At 42.7% G+C, this 18,906-nt stretch overlaps 1 protein-coding gene across 1 annotated transcript in view; it reads left to right on the forward strand.

Moving 5' to 3' along the window:
• LOC111839800 (uncharacterized) overlaps nucleotides 1-18,906 on the forward strand; it is a 108,765-nt gene that overhangs the window by 21,876 nt on the left and 67,983 nt on the right. The window contains exon 9 of the mRNA XM_072718638.1: nucleotides 13,419-13,532. Coding sequence (XP_072574739.1) covers nucleotides 13,419-13,532 — 114 coding nt within the window. The remainder of the gene's footprint in view (nucleotides 1-13,418; nucleotides 13,533-18,906) is intronic.

Below are 18,906 nucleotides of genomic sequence, written 5' to 3' on the forward strand. Positions count from 1 at the left end.
GTTGGAAAGTTAACATGCTGAGTAAAATTAAAACATTCTAATACTGAGATGAACTCAGATGTGTAGGAGCAGCCAGTGTCAACATGGATATTAAAGTCACCAAGAACAATAATGGAGGGCAGAGAGATGAGATACTGTAAGTGTGAGGAGTTCATTACATTCTGGCAGGAAGTTAGCAGCAGTTTTAGGAGGGTGATAAACTAACAGCAACAGGGGGAGGAAACAACCTTCAGAGTAATAAACTTCAAAGTAGCTACATCAAGAAATGAAAGTAATTTTTAAAGTAGATCGATAAGTGACAGCCAGCCCACCCCCTCTTCCATATAAACAGGGTTTGATAGGTATTTGTAGCCTGGGGGGTCAGCATGTTCAGATGTAAATAGTCACCAGGTTGTTGCCAAGTTTCTAAAATACAAAACATGTCCACCTTCTTCTGGATAATGAGGTTGTTGATCAGAGATGCTTTTTCGGTTATTGGATGAGCATTCAGAAGTGCAAGATTTAAGTCGACACGGCTGGGAGAAAATGGGGAAGGTAGATTTGGAAGAGGACGAAGACGGTCATGATAGCTTAATGATAGCTCTTTGGCTTGAGATCTGTGTCAGCAATCAGAATATTGCTGCTTTAAATCCAGTGAATGCCAGGAGTAATCCTACTGTTAGGTCAAGGACCAGTTGCCTTGTCTTGATGTTAATTTTCATTCAGCCAGATTGGGAAATTTAACATACAGAGAAAAATGGGGATCAGTGACAGAATTAACACTACAATTACTAAAAATACACTCACACTGGTCCATTAAGATGAGTATAGCTCCTGTGTCTGAGGTGGTTTGTTATGTGGAGAGTACCACAACAACAAAGCAGAAAAACAAGCATTGAGAAGGGAGAAAAGAGAAATTTCCCCCCCCAATCTTTAGTCCCCTAGTTGTAGTCTTTATGTAACTTTCCGGGGTATTTATATCGTTGCCCTATTCAACACCATCATGGTTAAAAGTTATAACAAAGGCAGTACCCTGTCATGCTATGCAAATATACATCAGCACTATTGGTCTTCAGGAGAGTGGGCAGGTCCAGGAGCTGCAGAGTGTAACAAACTTTATAATCTGTGTCAATGAGCACTGCTTTGCCTGAAATGATTACCTGGAAATTAACATAAAGATGTATTACATATTACAGGAGAAATACTTAAAAACAATTAGATTTATTAACTGGCTCCTGAAAGTAGGAACTGTAAATGAACTGACCTTAATGGGTACTATAGTCAGGTACATTGCAATTCATTCCACTTGAAAAGTTATAATGTAAGATGAGACAGTGTAAGTGTGTAGCCTAAGTGTTTGGGCTTGTAATCCAAAGGTTGCTTGTTCAAATCCAGCTTCAGTTGGGTGACTGTGTGTTTATGGGCCCTTGACTCATGAAAGATAATAAATTACTATATTCTCAAATTACTTTTTGTAGTTTTGTGAACAACTCCATTTATTAAACAAATCTGCATCGGCAGAATGAAGAACTAAAAATGAAAATAAACTATTATTTAAGAAATATTCCTTGGAACAACAAACTGTGGAAAACTGTGAATTTACAATATCTTCCTTGAGACTTGAAGGAAACTTCCGTAAACAATAACAGAAAATGTGCCGGTAATTTTCTACCAGTACATGTTCTGTTTCTTGACGAATTTTTTTTTTTTACAGTGCAGGTAAGGTAGCAGATACGTAGCGAAGCTCTTCTCATGGCCGCTGAGAGAGTCTCACGATATTTTCAGGCGAGCTTGAGGTTTAGAGCTTAGGAGCCAGTTCACAGAGGCAGTGACTTAATTGTGAGCCCTCAATGCGATGGAGATGTGCGTTGTATAAAAGACACACATTTATTTATAACTAACACTACAGTATCATACAACAGACATTACATGTGACATCAAACAGACCACATAACAGAATAAAGCAAAACAATAAAATATAGAAATGCAGTGACCAGATTTAAATGGGTAACCTTAAAGGGGAAATGCTGTTCTGCAAAGCAAGTACATGATTTTGAAACCACACCCTCAAAGTTATAAAACATATTGACTAGCACAGATTAGATAGTTAAAATGAATGGAAGTTTGTTTACTAGGTTGCAGAGGTGATGAGCTGAGGAAGCGATGGCACCCAAGAAGGTGCAGCGTCTGGAGCGGTGCTTTGCGTGGAGCCCCTTTGATTTTCTATCTTTGGTGAAGCTTTAAGGTGAAAGGCTTTGTCTAGGAGTTGGAGCTGTCTTCTGGGCAGCAGGCTTCAAGGCAGACTTTACGGGCGGGCTTCACTGGAGGGCTTCACCCCTCTGAGTCTGAGGCGCTGGGTTTTATGGTCTAAAGTCCGGGAAAATTGATGATCAGGAACTCGACACCTGGACCAATGGCCTGGGCTATCTACTGATGGCCTTTCGAGGGGGGGGGCCTGTAGCAGTGATATTGGGATTTATGACTATAATGATACCACTTTGCAGTTTATTTTCATTGAAAGCGTGTAACTTTAAATTCATACAATTTCACAACAATCAATGACCAGATGATTCAGGAGCGTTTTCCCGTCAGTTTGACACCAAACATGCCAGACCAACCTAGAGGGTCACACCTCATACAATCTACATTAATTAATTAACAATGTAACTTACACTGTCCATGTTGATGACTCCCATCAGTACATAGTATGGGTGGTTATTTTTGCACATCACCAGATTTTAGTTTTACATAATTTACATTCCAAATTCCCACCTGAACAGCACATCTTAACCCTAGATAGAGTTAGGTGTGGCTGTTGGTTCACTGTAATCACAGTCTCAATTAAACATCTGTAAATGACAGTTTGTGATTGGCTTGGCTTATTTCAATGATCTGCTATCCAGGTTAAACATACACAAACCGATTAATTCATTAATATAAAAAGTAGAGGACAAAGAAAAGGGCCGGCTGACCAATTGGGATCAGGTAAGAAGGAATGTAAAGAATGCAGGGACATCTTTGCATGGAAAAGGCTATAGGAGACTCACTAAGATACTTAGTTACTGTATTTAACTTTGCTAATTTCTCTGAGAGCCATGAGAGTATGTATGGGTAACAATATGTATATCTTTATTCACATCTATATAATGGTTTAAGGGAGAAGGATAGAATAGGCAGTAATCTGTGAGGCACGTTTATAAGGGTGACACACAAAGCATTAAGTGATTAGTGTTGATATAACACACAACAATGAAATGCATCCTCTGCATTTAACCTATATGTGACATCCTGACATAGCAGGGGCAGCTAATTCAGCACGCAGGGAGCAGTGCTTGGGGGTGGTACCTCGCTCAGAGTACTTCTGTGATACTTTGGTAGTCGGGGATTTGAACCAGCAAACTTTCAATTACAAACGCACATCCCTAACCATTAGGCCACCGCTGCCTGGCCTCCACTGCCGCCACTAAGATGGTCTAAGGACACAAACAAACTTAAAAAATCCAGATATTGACACTACAGTTTTTTTCCAATCATTTGCACACTCGTCTCAATAACATGTCCACCTTTTCAAAACACTTCACACTATGAACTTTACAAACATGCACCTGAGCATATCAGTTAACTTTCGGTGCAAAATGCACTAAAACCACCAAAACATTTCAAACTTCACTCAAAAATGACCCATGCTGCCAAACCTATAGCACACACACTCTCTCACAAGACTACTTTGTCACACAAAGTACAATGCATGAAAAAATACAAACAACTTGAAGCTCTGCAAAATGCATATATATCATGTGTTGTTGTATCCTATATTTTCACACAATGTTTATTGCAAAGTAAAAGAAAAATGTACGACATTTCTTACAGTAAACATTGTAATACAAACAAATAATACAGTAAATAAATTCATCTGCACAATACACTGGAAAGGAAAAATACATTACAGCCACCTACTGAAAGTACATTACATTCAATACAAAAGAAAAAAAGAAAAAATTGCCAAATAGCAAAGTTTCACTGTATACAGTTAGCTACACTGTTGACCTGGCCTGATCCATTCGGTCCATTGCATTTGGCCATAAATTTTCATCGACATCACACCGAATATTTTCTCTTGCAATACTCCGAGGAAAAAATCTCTTTGAGTGCCTTATCCAGCTCTGGATGTCCTCCACATGGATGTCCATACATCCAGCAGCCATTGCATCTAAAAGACATCTGATCATGTGGCCGGTGGTCATATACCTTCAATCTCCATGCAGAAAAAAATTCTTCAATGGGGTTGAGGAATGGAGAGTATGGTGGCAAGAATAATGACATCATCCTGGGATGGGCAGTAAACCACTCTGTGACTTGGCGGGAATGATGAAAGGCCACATCGTCCCACACAATCACAAATACTGGTAAATTCTTCCTCTCCCTTCTGTGGGAGGTAAACGCTGGATCCTACAGTAGTGGGTTACAGTAAAGACAAACGTGCACCGATGCATCAATTTTTTTCCCAGAGACTTTCCTCAAATCACACCACTATAGTAACTTACACATCAATCAAATGCCTTCAGTCAGAATGCTCTAAATAGTGTATACAGTTTTTGCCTATTGCTTACACACTTTTTGCTAAATTTGGCACATTGTGTCAAAACTCTACACACAAACCCATCAGACATAGCGCTTGGAGATTAACAACTCACATCTATGCCAAAATGAAACACTGCAATCAAAACTTTACACTCCTTTCTAAAAATCAAATTCTTGCAACAAAACCATACACACAAGCACCATTTGAATTACTCTTTCATATCAGCAGCAACACACTGATGGGCTTTATATAAAACACTGCAGTCTTTGTCTTTCTAGTTTGCTCAGACTCAGTTTTCTGTAAAACTCAAAAGTAGAATTTCTGCAGTAATCAAACAAGAGTTTTTACAAAAAAACAAACATTCTTACAGAAATAAAAAAAAAATTGAATCACAAAACAAAAGTAAAAAAAAAAAAAAACACTGAAGAAATTGCTCTTGGGGGAAAACATATGCTTTATTTGTGTGTGTGTGTGCATGCGCGTGTGTGTGTGTGTTTGTGGTGGGGGAGTGGGCTTATGGATCCCGCCTTCTGTTTGGATCTGGCCACAAGACCTCGTCAACATCACAGGCGATGTCCTCACGGGCTAGGCATCGGGGAAAATATCGCCTTGTGTGCCGAATCCACCCTTGGATTGATCCTATCTCAATGTCTCCACATGCCTCTTCCATTGCTTGCAGAAGAGTCATTCGGGCATGCGGTTGCCGATCATATACTTTCCACCGCCACACTGAAAAGAATTCCTCGATTGCATTTAGAAAGGGGCTGTAAGGGGGCAGGTATAAAACTGTGAAATGATTATGGGTGTTGAACCAATCTCGGACCAGAGCTGCCCGGTGGAAACTAACATTATCCCAGATGACAACAAACCTGGACTGCTCTAGTCTGTCCTGCACAACTGCATGTAGTGCATCTAGAAATGCAACGATCTGTCCTGTATTGTAGGGACCTAGAGTGGCATGGTGATGCAGGACTCCTTGGACACTACAGTTTTTCTCGATTGCTTAAACACACTTCTTGAAACTATGCCTCGTATTCTCAAAACAGTAAACACAAATCCATAACGTCTCACCCAATTTCCCAAACATCGTATTTTCAGGTCAAAATGAAGCTCTACACTCAAAACCATTCACTGTTGCTGAAAAACCAAACTTTGCCCACAGACATCACACACAAGGCCTCAAAAACACACACACTACAACATAGTCTTACACATTGGTGCAATAAATTAAAAACAATATTGCCAAAACTGGCAAGTTATGTTGCTTGTGGTTCTTCCCCTCAAAAATCTTTTCACATGATGAACACAAAAGACGCAACCAATGTATATACAGTGACACATTTTTATTTATGTACTATACAGTACAACACACACCAAAAACATTATTCCACCTCACCATCCTGTATTTGGTCTGGGTCAGGCCAGAGAATCACATCCACATCACAGGCTATATTGGCCCTAGCCAGGCAGCGGGGGTAAAATCCTCATGCATGCCTGATCCACCCCTTGCATGCATCTACTGATATGTCTAGGCAGGCTTCTTCCATGGCCTGGAGGAGGTGAACACGGACATAAGGTTCTGTCGTACACTTTCCACCGCCATGCCGAAAATAACTCCTCTATCGGGTTTAGAAAGGGAGAATATGCAGGCAGAAAGATGTTAGAAAACCTTGGGTTATTGGTAAACCAGTCATGAACCAGAGCAGCGCGATGGAAGCTGACGTTATCCAGCCTCACTACAACAACGTAGTGAGGCTGCTCTGGCTGTGCTGGTTCCCTGTAGTCCAGCTGGAACATATGTTGTCTTAGACCATCAAGAAAAGCAAGGAGAAGCATAGTGTTATAGGGTCCTAGAATGGCATGGCGGTGGAGTACCCCTCGTTGGCTGATGGCTGCGCACATAGTGACATTCCCTCCACGCTGACTAGGGACATTTACAATCGCCCGATGGCCAATTATGTTCCTCCACCTCCTCCTCCACCTCGTCCTCCCTGATGTCCTGGACCTCCTTCTACTCCTCTTCCTCGACCTCCTCCTTTGCATCTCTTTGGATCCATTGTTTCAAACCTGAATGAGCTGACTTTGGCCCTTTTATCTATCCATCAAAGTTTCGGATTGATGTGTGATAAATTTTGACTCCTAGTGTTTCCACTTGGTTAATTGTGTGCTAACTGAGCTTAAACTCTGCTGACTTAAGTTAACATTATTGAATGCTAGTGCTTTCTAAATGACCACATGGTGTAAGCACTGAAAAATGTAGGGATTTGTGTGTAGAGTTTTGCAGTAACAGTTCACCAAATCTGACTCATGTGTTAAAGCAGGGGAATAGTGTTTATAGTTCAGGGAAATGGGTGTGCTTTTTGAAAAATAGCATTATGGTTTTGAAATTTTAGTTCAAAAGATTGGTTATAGTGTTTTAGCAATCGAGAAAAACTGTAATTGCAGCACACATGGTGATATTTCCCCCACGCTGCCCAGGGACATTTACAACAGCCCTTTGTCCAACTATGTTACGGCCCCGACGCCTGGTTTTGGCTAGATTGAAGCCTGCCTCATCCACGTACTGTAGATGAACTCATGTGGCAGTTCGGCGGCATCAAAATCCAGAACTGTCTGTAACAGAAAATATGGAATAGTGTTACTGAAAACACATATTGTATGTATTTTCACACAAGTAGGGGCTGGGTTGGGTCACTATAGACAAAAACTACAAGCTGCAGGCAGGGCAGGAGGCAGCATAAACCCTCATTCCCACATCACAACATATAGTATGTAAAGTAAAGTGACACATACCTGCACATAATCATGGCGCAGATCCTTGACCCTGACACTGTTTCTCTCAAATGGCACCCTATACAGCTGCTTCATTCTGAAGTTATGTTTCTGTAGGATGCGACTTAGTGTAGAAGTGCTGACCCTGTTGATATTGCTGAATACGTTTCTATCAGCAATTATGCGTTGTTGCAACTCACGAAGTCGGATTGCATTATTTTCTCGCACCATTTCAATGATGGCAAGCTCTTGTTGTTCAGTGAAGAGCCGTTTCCTTCCACCTTGAGGCGGTCGTCTAACCATTCTGTTGAAAATGCCACCACAAGATGTCATTGGTTAGGTTCTTTTTCACATACTGTACTTTCTGTACTTTTTTTCCACAACTGTACACAGTACTGTAACATCACAATGTTATTCCTACCCATTTAGTACATTTAGTACAGTAATACTGTAATATGATACAGAATCATGTGACACATACAGTAGGTACAGTCTGGTGTAGAAACTTGAAGATATACCTGTTCTCCAGTCGGAATGTCCTTATTATCGATGCTACTGTGTAGCGACTGAGATTAGGGTGGACTCTTTGCCCAGCCTCCCTCATGGACAGGCCATGATTGATCACGTGGTCCACCAGAGTAGCCCTGATGTCATCTGACACACGTCTCCGCACTGGTCCTTGTCTTTGTCCTCGTCCTCTTCCACGTCCGACTCCTCTCTGTCTTTGTCCTCCTCTTCCTCTCACTCTCATTGCCTCCATGCTTGCAAAGTTCTCAAAATGTCTCACCTGAGGTCTAATTGTAGTGCTAAGGCTCAGAAAGATTGGTGTTCTGTTTTCTGTGAAAGTGATTTCAGGTGTGTATGTAAGTAGGGGTGGGACGATACAGGTAACTCACGATTAAATTCTGTGGTGATATGTGGCCCACGATAATGATAATATCACGATTCGCGATATCTACGATATTCAATATATTGGAAGAAATTTCATCAACGATATATCACGATATATGTGACTGAAAAAGAAAAGTAAGGAATAAGGAAATAATAAGGAAATCTTATGCATTTATTACTGCCAACATTTCCAACATTGTGCAAAGAAATATGCATTTGCATAATTACTCACTGCCTCCTGGTCTTAAATGTAAACACTGTACAGCTGGACAGATAAAAGTGCATGAACATTAAAAAACAACATGAACATTAATTAACGTGTAAACCATGATACTGAAACGTCAGTAGTAAGTAATAACTGTAAAGTGCTGTATGTTAACCTGGACAGTGGACAAATTATTGCCCTCATTATCACCTGAGAGTAGTTCACCGTGATAGCGAAGGAGGTGCACTTGCAGATTCGTAGTGTTGCTGTTATATTTTATCTTTGCAAAGCAGTTCTTGCAGAATTCATAGTCTTTATCCAGTGCCTTTCCGTCGACTGTCTCGTAAAACCCGAAGTGTCTCCACACTTTAGAGTGGAAACTAGCGGGTGGGTCTTTGATTTGTTTTTTATTATTTTCCGCCATTCTCTGCGCTTCTTCTCTGTTGTTGTTAGTTAACTTGTGTTCTTCACCGGCCGCTGTTTGCGCCACTTTACCCCTATTTACTCGAACAGCGCCCCCCCCCAAACAGAATGGTAGATATTGGGTAGTGACAGTGACACTGACAATGGGTAAATTAATCATTTTGTGTTGTAATAAAATATCGATATTGGCCGTTAGTGTATCGATTATTTATTGCGACAGAGAGCACAACAATATATTGCAATATCGATTTTTTTTCCCACCCCTATATGTAAGTGTGTACAATTGCCAGATGAGTTGTGCTTTTTGAACAGAGTGTTTTCTCAATGATAACAGGTGATTTCATTTTTGAACAAAGTGTCTAATGTAAGAAAACGTGTTTAGTGTTTTGCAATAAGTGTGTTACAGAATTGTAAACAAAGTGCAAAGTTGAAAATGTGTTTAAGCTATGGTTACATTGTGTTTAAGATAAGATACAAGAAGTTTAGGTATTGAGGCTTTGGTGTAAGCATTCAGATTTAGTGTGTAAGCAATAGGCAAAAACTGTAATACCTGTTGCTTTGCCTGAAAATCCTGACAATTGATGTCACTGTGGATCTAGGCAGCTGGGGCTAAACTCTTAGACCCGCTTCCCTCAGGGACAGACCATGAGTTACAACATGGTCAGTTACTGTGGCTCTGATTTCATCAGTAACCATGGTTCTTCCTCTATGTTGATGACTTCTTGCTCTTTCTCTGCCTCTTGTGGCATCCATTTTTCACTAGCTAAAGAAAAATGCCAATGGAAAATGCCAATCCAAAGATGGCCCCTTTTGTACATATGGCAAATTGGCACTAACCACACAAATTCCTAGATAGGTGCTTAGCTGAAATTACAGGCAGGTGTGTGTTTTCTTTCAGCTTTCCAGCTTCAAGCGCCGTAAAATCTTGGTGGTGATCTAGGGGGATGGTGGTGGTCTAGTAGTTAGGGATCTGGCTGGGCTCCCATTAGGAACACCAGAAGGTTGTGAGTTCACTCCCAAGAGGTGCCACCATTGTGCCCCTGAGCAAGGCGCTTGACCCCAACTTGCTCCAGAGAGACTGTCCCTGTAGATACAGCACTTCACTGTAAGTCACTTTGGATAAAAGTGCCTGCTAAATGAATAAATGTAAATGTTTTACTGTAATATATGTGTTGCCATACCCACTGTTTTTTCAGAGATTACATTGTGTTGCGATGCAAAAAGGAAAGGGACACTTCATGACCTCATTTGTATAAATGGTAACAAAGCAGCAAACAAAAACAAAAATACGAAATTTCTCCTAAAAACATAATTATTTGTGTTAGTGCAAGTGCATAGTGTCCTTTGTCTGTCAAAATTCAGCATGTTTCAATTGACAGTGCTCTAAATTTCATTAGGTTTTGACCTGAAAGTTAACTGTTTTGAACAGATTGTCTAAACATCTGAAAAATCGGTTGTACAAGTTGTACAAATTTTGCTGGTGGCGAACACCGACTGGGAGAAGTATTCATGAAATTTGGGGGAAGTGGTGATTGAATGCATATTGTGTCAAAGCAGTGCAAAAGTATACATAGTTTAGCTCACATGGTCCAATGGTATGGTGCATGTGTTAAGTGTTGTGAAAAAGTGGACATGGTATTGAGACACGCGTTAAAATGATTGGAAAAAACTGTAATAAGTTGTAATCACATATACACAACATACCCAAGCAAACCTTAAAACAGAGCTTAGAGGGACTGTGTGTCTGTGGATTGTGAGGTGGGAAGAAGGGGGGGGGTTTGCGTGCTAAGTTGAGGGACCCCTATCTTGGAGGTCCAGGCTGTTGTCCTTAGGTCCCTAAATCTCTGAGGCATAAAAGTAGGAATGCTGGCCTCCCTTGTTATCCCTTGATTTTATTGCTTTGTATAAATATCTGACAGTGGTGACGAATATGTGGGACACATTTTGAGCAACAACAAAGTAATAGTAAATATTGTTTAAAAACTCACTGTTTGTAGTTTTTAATACATATTACAATGTACTCTTTCAAGTGGTAAAGATATTATTCAATTCAATTATTACTTTTTGTTTTTTTAATCAAGTTGAAATGATTATCCCCTATCTGAGGACAACTGATTTTTTAGGCAATGGGCCAGCATATAATCATTAAATTAATAAAAATAAAAAATAAGCCTATAGAAGAATCTTACTACGGAAGTCTGTAGAGCAGTGGTTCTCAAACTGGGGGCCACCAGATGGCGCTAGGGGGGGCGCATCGAAATTGTAGAATCTAAAAAAAAAAATTACCTGTATGTTAGAGATGCGCGGATCAGCTAAAATGTCACCCGAATCCGCGGCTTTAAACAAATCATCCACCCGCCACCCGCCCGCACCTATAATTTTCTCTGATATAGATATCCGCACCCGCTTCTTCGTTTTTAACAGCAGATTCAGTGACTTTAGAGCTAATCTGCGCATCTCTGATAGTAAAATAATACGCGTATCGTATGCTGCTTTAAATGAACATTTATTCATAAAACAAATTTTGTCTTTGGCCAGATTAACCAACATTTTCTCAATAAAATAAACAGTCTTTAGCCTACTCCATTCAGACTTTAATGGGAATATCACCGTTTCTGTCGCTGCAACACATAAACACACAATGACTGGATAACGGCAAATTTATTAGCCCTATCTATTCAAATAATACAGAATATTATGCTTTCCAAATAGATATAAAAAAAGAGAGAACAATTAAGAACTTTTTCCCCCCCAAAAAAACTCGTAGGCACTTATACAGACGATAGGTAACAGGCGATAGGCACTTCGCTAAACCACTCCCACACAGCACTTTTCTTTCCTTCCTTTTGTTTTGTTTTTAATTCTCCCTTTTTTAGTCTCTCTCGGATCTGTTTCGCCTCCATTTCTGCTTTAAGAAATGGACCCCCCTCCTCCCGCCACGCACGTATTTTTTAAGACGAGAGCGCAAATTAGCGACTGTCTGCCTGATGAAAAATGCATTTAAAACATGTTCGTATTTTAGAGAATGTAGTTGATATTTGCATCATTAATGATTGATCTCATCCACCCGCGACCCACCCGCAATTAATTAAAATGTATTTTTTTATTACCCGACCCACCCAACCGGCGGATTATCCGCAGCGCCCGCGGATATAACCGACATCCGCGCATCTCTACTGTATGTAGGCCTAAATCAAGCTTGTCAACCTATGTAAAATATAATGTATTTAAAAAAAAAATAGAAGTATAAAAAAAATGTAAATATAAATTTTACGTAGCACACTACGCTGCTATGGACATCATAAATTACTGTTCAGTATTCAGTACTTTTGTTGCACTTTTCAGACAATGTTAGTTTTACTGTCAAAACTGTTTTAATACAATGTTATATTTTGTGAAATATAAATTTAACAAACCAAAGGAATAAAGACTACAAACAGAATCTAAAATCTAAAATTAAGCAAAATTGTAAGTTTGAGGATGTTTTGCGTCATGATTTTTTTTTTTTGAGGAGGGGGGCCACAAAAGGATTCACCCTACACAAGGGGGCCTCCTGCTGAAAAAGTTTGAGAACCACTGCTGTAGAGGACATTTATTTAATTTTTATTTTATTTATTATAATTTTTAACAGTGCTCTAATTTGTTTTACATTTCATTCCCATTTTTATACATATACTGTATTGTTCTTGTCTTCATGTCTATGTGTGATTGTGCAGTCACAATGTGAGCAATTTCCTCCGGGATTAATAAAGTCTTCTGTTTATGATTCTGATTGTGATTGTGATTGGGACAGTCCACGGTCAAAGTAAAATCTGATGCATTTGTCCATGCGGATAATTCGTGATCTCGAGAAAACAGCTTTGGTTATGTCGAGATCCCGAGAAAAAGTAATTTGTAATCTCGAGATAACGAAAAGAACAAAAAAAGTCGATGCACGTCCTCTACAGACTTCCGTACCTTATATATGTGCAAAGGACCCCCTAATAATAACCTTGATTCTTTTTATTCATGAAAATGTTATTAATTTCCAACAGAAATTTTGTGGTTTTTTAGTGGGACATGTTTTTGCCAAAGTTTCGAGAATCAGTGACTTGCTTTGGCCCCTCACCTTCCAGTGGGGGCCCAGCTCCTGATCCCTGTCTGTCCCTCATGCCCTGGAATTTCACAGAAGGCCTGACTGCACCCCATCACTCTGCCTTCATATGTGCTCATTGGGGTCACACTTATCCACTTACCTGGATGGAATCATACAGGCTGTTTGGCTCATTTGGTTCCCCTGTGCTTGTGGCTTTATAGCTGTTTGGAAGCATGATTTAGGCTGAATAATGTCTCCCAGCCAAACACCCTCACTGACTTTTCATGACCCTTATTATTCTGCTTCCTAACCTGTGTGGCTCTATGGGTTAGAACTTAACCGCAGGCTGATCCTGCTCTCTGATCCTTACTTACAGTACACGTTACTTTAGACAAAAGCATCTGATACACAAATGAACCACTGAATGCATTTGTTTTTTCTTGTGTCTAACATTAATTACTTGTTGACTGACTATTATTACCTCATTTCAGGTTCTTTCATTGAGTTCTCAGTGAAACATTCCCCAACTCCAGCTGAGAAAGCAACATTTGGAGGAATGTTTGGTGGAATCATATTTATGTTCATCTTTTTTGTTATAATCCGAAGTGAGTATGTTTATAAATGCATTTCAGGAATATTGGACTAGAATTATACATAGAGATTTATTTTATATTTTGTATTTAAACACAGAAATGTGTGACGATTAACGTAATTTAAATTTTATAATGCAGTTCTGTTCACTGTTAATCTGTATCCATGGGGCAGCACAGTGGCTCACTGGTCAGCACTGCTGCCTGACAGCTCCAGGCTGCTGGTTTGAGTCCCACTCCTCTGTGTCTGTGTACAGTCTGCATGTGCTCCCCATGTCATGTGGGTTTGAGTCCCCCTCCTCTGTGTCTGTGTACAGTCTGCATGTGCTCCCCATGTCATGTGGGTTTGAGTCCCCCTCCTCTGTGTCTGTGTGCAGTCTGCATGTGCTCCCCATGTCATGTGGGTTTGAGTCCCCCTCCTCTGTGTCTGTTGTTACGACCCTGTCTAGGGGTTAGGGTGTAACAGAGGAAGGGAATGGGGAAAGGGGAACGAGGGGAACACAGGGTGTGGTGTACAAGGGAACACACGTGGACAAAGAGGATATTTTTATACTGTGTGTAGTAAACATACACACAGTAAAGCGTCAAAGTGAGAGGGGCGCGCGAAGACGTAAACCAAAAGCAAGCAAAAAGATCGATAACCAGAAAATCAAGCAGACCGGGCGAAAGTACAGAAAGGGGTAAGGCAAAGAATCGGTAGTCAAGGAAATCAAAAGTCATACACAAATAATCAAACCAAATAAAGCAATCCAACAAATAATCCAACAATGAGCTAAGCTAGCGAAGTGTTTCTCCGTCCGGCTCTTATCCCTCTCCGGACGGAAGTGACGGGGTCGAGCAGGAATCGAAGGCGGGGCCCGGAGGTGGGGGTGGAGCCAGGGCAGGTCTAGCGGGCACAGTCGTGGGCGGAGTTCGCACGTGGAGGCGGGGTAAAAACAACGGCACGTAACACCCCCCCCCATAAGTGTGAACCTCGTAGGGTTCACAATTTCTAACCCATTTAACATCGTATACAAAAACACATTTCACAATCACTAAAATCCACAATATACAATTACACAACCAAATTACAAATCCATCAGGAACGTGAGAGGGCATCTGCCACAAGGTTACTGGCTCCTCGATAGCTGGGGCAGGACGCAAGGGCGCAGGGGGAATCACTTGATATGGTTTCCCTACCAGCTGACAAATGTGACACGAACGACAGTATCTCTTTACATCCGAATTTATACCGGGCCAATAGAAGTACTTTAGTACACGGGCGAGCGTCTTTCTAATGCCTAAGTGTCCAGAACACGGGTGGTCATGAGCCCAAGTTAGTACCTGGTCTCTAAGGGTACACGGAACTACTAGCTGGAATAGTATAGCCCAATCTAAAGGAGTCTGAGGAGGTGTCCACTTCCGCATCAACAGACCACGATCTACAAAGTACGCCACAGAATGGTCTGCTAAAGTCGCTTTTTCTACGGCCAAATCAAAACACTCCGTCAGAGACGGGTCAGCTATTTGAGCTGCGATCAGATGCGTACGAGTACATACTTCATCTATAGCTTGAGGTAATTCTGGGTCTTTTATAAGTGGGGGACTAGCACATGGGGACGGAATAGATACCTTTCGTTCAGCCATGAAGGAATCAGCCAGGTCGATGTCTGCGAATTGCCGAGCTTGGGCACGAGTAAGGACACAAGCGGGAAATGCATCAGGGAAATCATATTCTAAATTGTCAGAGCCACTCTCCGGATCTGACGCAACCTCAGGTAGAGGAACTACCTTACCACCCGCAATATCATTTCCCAAAATAAAAGATACACCCGAAACAGGGAGTCGAGGTCGAACAGCAACTTTTACAACACCCGAAAAATCATTGGTCTCTAAGCAAACCTGGTGGAGAGGCACTCTCATGGTTCCTAGTTCAATACCTTGAACTAACACATCAGAACCGGCATAAGACGAGTTATCAAAGGGCAACACAGATTCCAAAATGAAGGACTGAGCAGCACCAGTGTCCCGTAGGATCATAATAGGACACTTAACATCAGAGTTCATCAGAGAAATAAAACCAGGGAATACAAACGGCTGGAAGGAGGGTTCAACAGAGTTAGGTGACATCGGAACATCAGAAACGGGAACACAATCAGTTGCAAGAACCTTTTTCACATTTAGCCGAGCGTTCTTGCGTTGTAACGCAGGGCAAACCGAAATGAGATGACCAATCTCATGGCAGTAATAACAACTACGGGTTTCCGTAGACGAGGTTACCGGAGTAGGCTTTTCCGGTATGGGTCGGGGACTAAGTTTGCGAGGCAAAGGGGTAGGAGTAAACACAATGCGGTGCGTCAATATAAATTCATCAGCCAAAGTAGCGGCTTCAACAAGAGTCGTAACTTTCTGTTCGTTCAAGTAAATAACCACACGATCAGGCAAACAATTTTTAAACTCCTCTAACAAAAGCAGTTCCTTGAGCTGATCGAAGTTAGTCACACCACTAGCGGTACACCATTTATCAAAGAGGAGTGACTTTTCCCGAGCGAATTCCACGTGGGTTTGCGAGGCGGATTTACAAAGCTTCCTGAAATTCTGCCGATATGCTTCAGGCACTAGTTCGTAAGCTCTCAAAACTGTAGCCTTCACAATGTCATAGTCGAGACTTTGCTCTAAACCAAGGGCTGAACAGACCTCTTGAGCCTTCCCCACAAGCTTGCACTGCAGTAGCAACGACCAAAGATGCCGGGGCCAATTCAAGGTGGTCGCAATGCGTTCGAAGATGGGGAAGTAAGCGTCTACCTCATTTTCCCTAAAAATGGGCACAAGTCCAATGTGACGGCTTACATCAAAGCCAGTAGTTTCCCTTTCAGGGGATCGGGTAGGAACCGGGGGAGATGGAGCATTAGGACGCACACTCTCGTCCAGTGAACCTACACCGGCACGAGCAGTGGAGCGGTCGGCATCAAGGGGCGAGCTTACCTTACGAGGGTGAGGAACAGGCGGTTTTGGACCTGCCCTCGCCCTTTGCATGTTAGCATCCCGTTCTGCCTCCAACTCCAAAGCCCTAATTCGTAAGATTTGGGCTTGGCAGTCCTGTTTCTTAATCTCCAGTTCGGTTTCTCGGAGTCGAATTGTGAGGAGAATCTCCTCCTTAGACGAGCCGGGACTTCCGGGATCCATGCGAACCCCTGGCACCGGGCCTTCTGCTTCCGCCGACGCAGGAGACCGGTGTGGGCAAGGTGCAACACCCGAAAGTTCACCTGGCTCGGGCAGAATACCTTGCATGACTAATTCGTCGTGCAGGACCCGCTTAATTTCCTGCTTCGACGCACAAATCGGAATCCTGACGTTGAAAAACCCCGCAATGGCTACTAGGTCAGCTTTCCTGCAAGATTCAAAGTGTTCCTGCGTGGGGTTCAGGGTAAACTCGAGCAGGTCAAAGGTAGCCATACTGCAATCCCAAGTACACCAACTATCCCCACTACAATCAATCCGCCAAGCAAAACCGAAAGTACACAGAAGGACAACACAGAGGAACGAAGATATCCCAGACAGGAAGATCCCGGACGAGCCCCCAATTCTGTTACGACCCTGTCTAGGGGTTAGGGTGTAACAGAGGAAGGGAATGGGGAAAGGGGAACGAGGGGAACACAGGGTGTGGTGTACAAGGGAACACACGTGGACAAAGAGGATATTTTTATAGTTTTTTTATATTTTATTCACGCAAGACAGACACAGAACAAATGATCCAGGTGCGTAAAACTCAGGAGTGACTATTGCCAAAATAATAAACAAAACCCACTTACCAAACACAACCCCTATCTAGCTTAACTAAGTGCGAAAACCAAATAAGTGTTAACCCTTACTCCCTATCCAAAAACAGTCACAAAAACTTCCAAACAAAACCGGCAATCACTCCCTAAGCACCAAACAATCATACAAAACATACACACAGTAAAGCGTCAAAGTGAGAGGGGCGCGCGAAGACGTAAACCAAAAGCAAGCAAAAAGATCGATAACCAGAAAATCAAGCAGACCGGGCGAAAGTACAGAAAGGGGTAAGGCAAAGAATCGGTAGTCAAGGAAATCAAAAGTCATACACAAATAATCAAACCAAATAAAGCAATCCAACAAATAATCCAACAATGAGCTAAGCTAGCGAAGTGTTTCTCCGTCCGGCTCTTATCCCTCTCCGGACGGAAGTGACGGGGTCGAGCAGGAATCGAAGGCGGGGCCCGGAGGTGGGGGTGGAGCCAGGGCAGGTCTAGCGGGCACAGTCGTGGGCGGAGTTCGCACGTGGAGGCGGGGTAAAAACAACGGCACGTAACACTGTGTACAGTCTGCATGTGCTCCCCATGTCATGTGGGTTTGAGTCCCCCTCCTCTGTGTCTGTGTGCAGTCTGCATGTGCTCCCCATGTCATGTGGGTTTGAGTCCCCCTCCTCTGTGTCTGTGTGCAGTCTGCATGTGCTCCCCATGTCATGTGGGTTTGAGTCCCCCTCCTCTGTGTCTGTGTGCAGTCTGCATGTGCTCCCCATGTCATGTCGGTTTGAGTCCCCCTCCTCTGTGTCTGTGTGCAGTCTGCATGTGCTCCCCGTGTCATGTGGGTTTGAGTCCCCCTCCTCTGTGTCTGTGTACAGTCTGCATGTGCTCCCCGTGTCATGTGGGTTTGAGTCCCCCTCCTCTGTGTCTGTGTACAGTCTGCATGTGCTCCCCGTGTCATGTGGGTTTGAGTCCCCCTCCTCTGTGTCTGTGTGCAGTCTGCATGTGCTCCCCATATCGTGTGGGTTTGAGTCCCCCTCTTCTGTGTCTGTGTACAGTCTGCATGTGCTCCCCATGTCGTGTGGGTTTGAGTCCCCCTCCTCTGTGTCTGTGTGCAGTCTGCATGTGCTCCCCGTGTCATGTGGGTTTGAGTCCCCCTCCTCTGTGTCTGTGTACAGTCTGCATGTGCTCCCCGTGTCATGTGGGTTTGAGTCCCCCTCCTCTGTGTCTGTGTACAGTCTGCATGTGCTCCCCGTGTCATGTGGGTTTGAGTCCCCCTCCTCTGTGTCTGTGTGCAGTCTGCATGTGCTCCCCATATCGTGTGGGTTTGAGTCCCCCTCTTCTGTGTCTGTGTACAGTCTGCATGTGCTCCCCATGTCGTGTGGGTTTGAGTCCCCCTCCTCTGTGTATGTATGCTGTCTGCATGTGCTCCCCATGTCATGTGGGTTTGAGTCCCCCTCCTCTGTGTCTGTGTACAGTCTGCATGTGCTCCCCATGTCATGTGGGTTTGAGTCCCCCTCCTCTGTGTCTGTACAGTCTGCATGTGCTCCCCATGTCATGTGGGTTTGAGTCCCCCTCCTCTGTGTCTGTACAGTCTGAATGTGCTCCCCATGTCATGTAAGTTTCCACCAGTTACTCCAGTT

The sequence above is a fragment of the Paramormyrops kingsleyae genome, chromosome 12, assembly GCF_048594095.1.
Source record: "Paramormyrops kingsleyae isolate MSU_618 chromosome 12, PKINGS_0.4, whole genome shotgun sequence".
In the NCBI taxonomy this organism is placed as follows: Eukaryota; Metazoa; Chordata; class Actinopteri; order Osteoglossiformes; family Mormyridae; genus Paramormyrops; species Paramormyrops kingsleyae.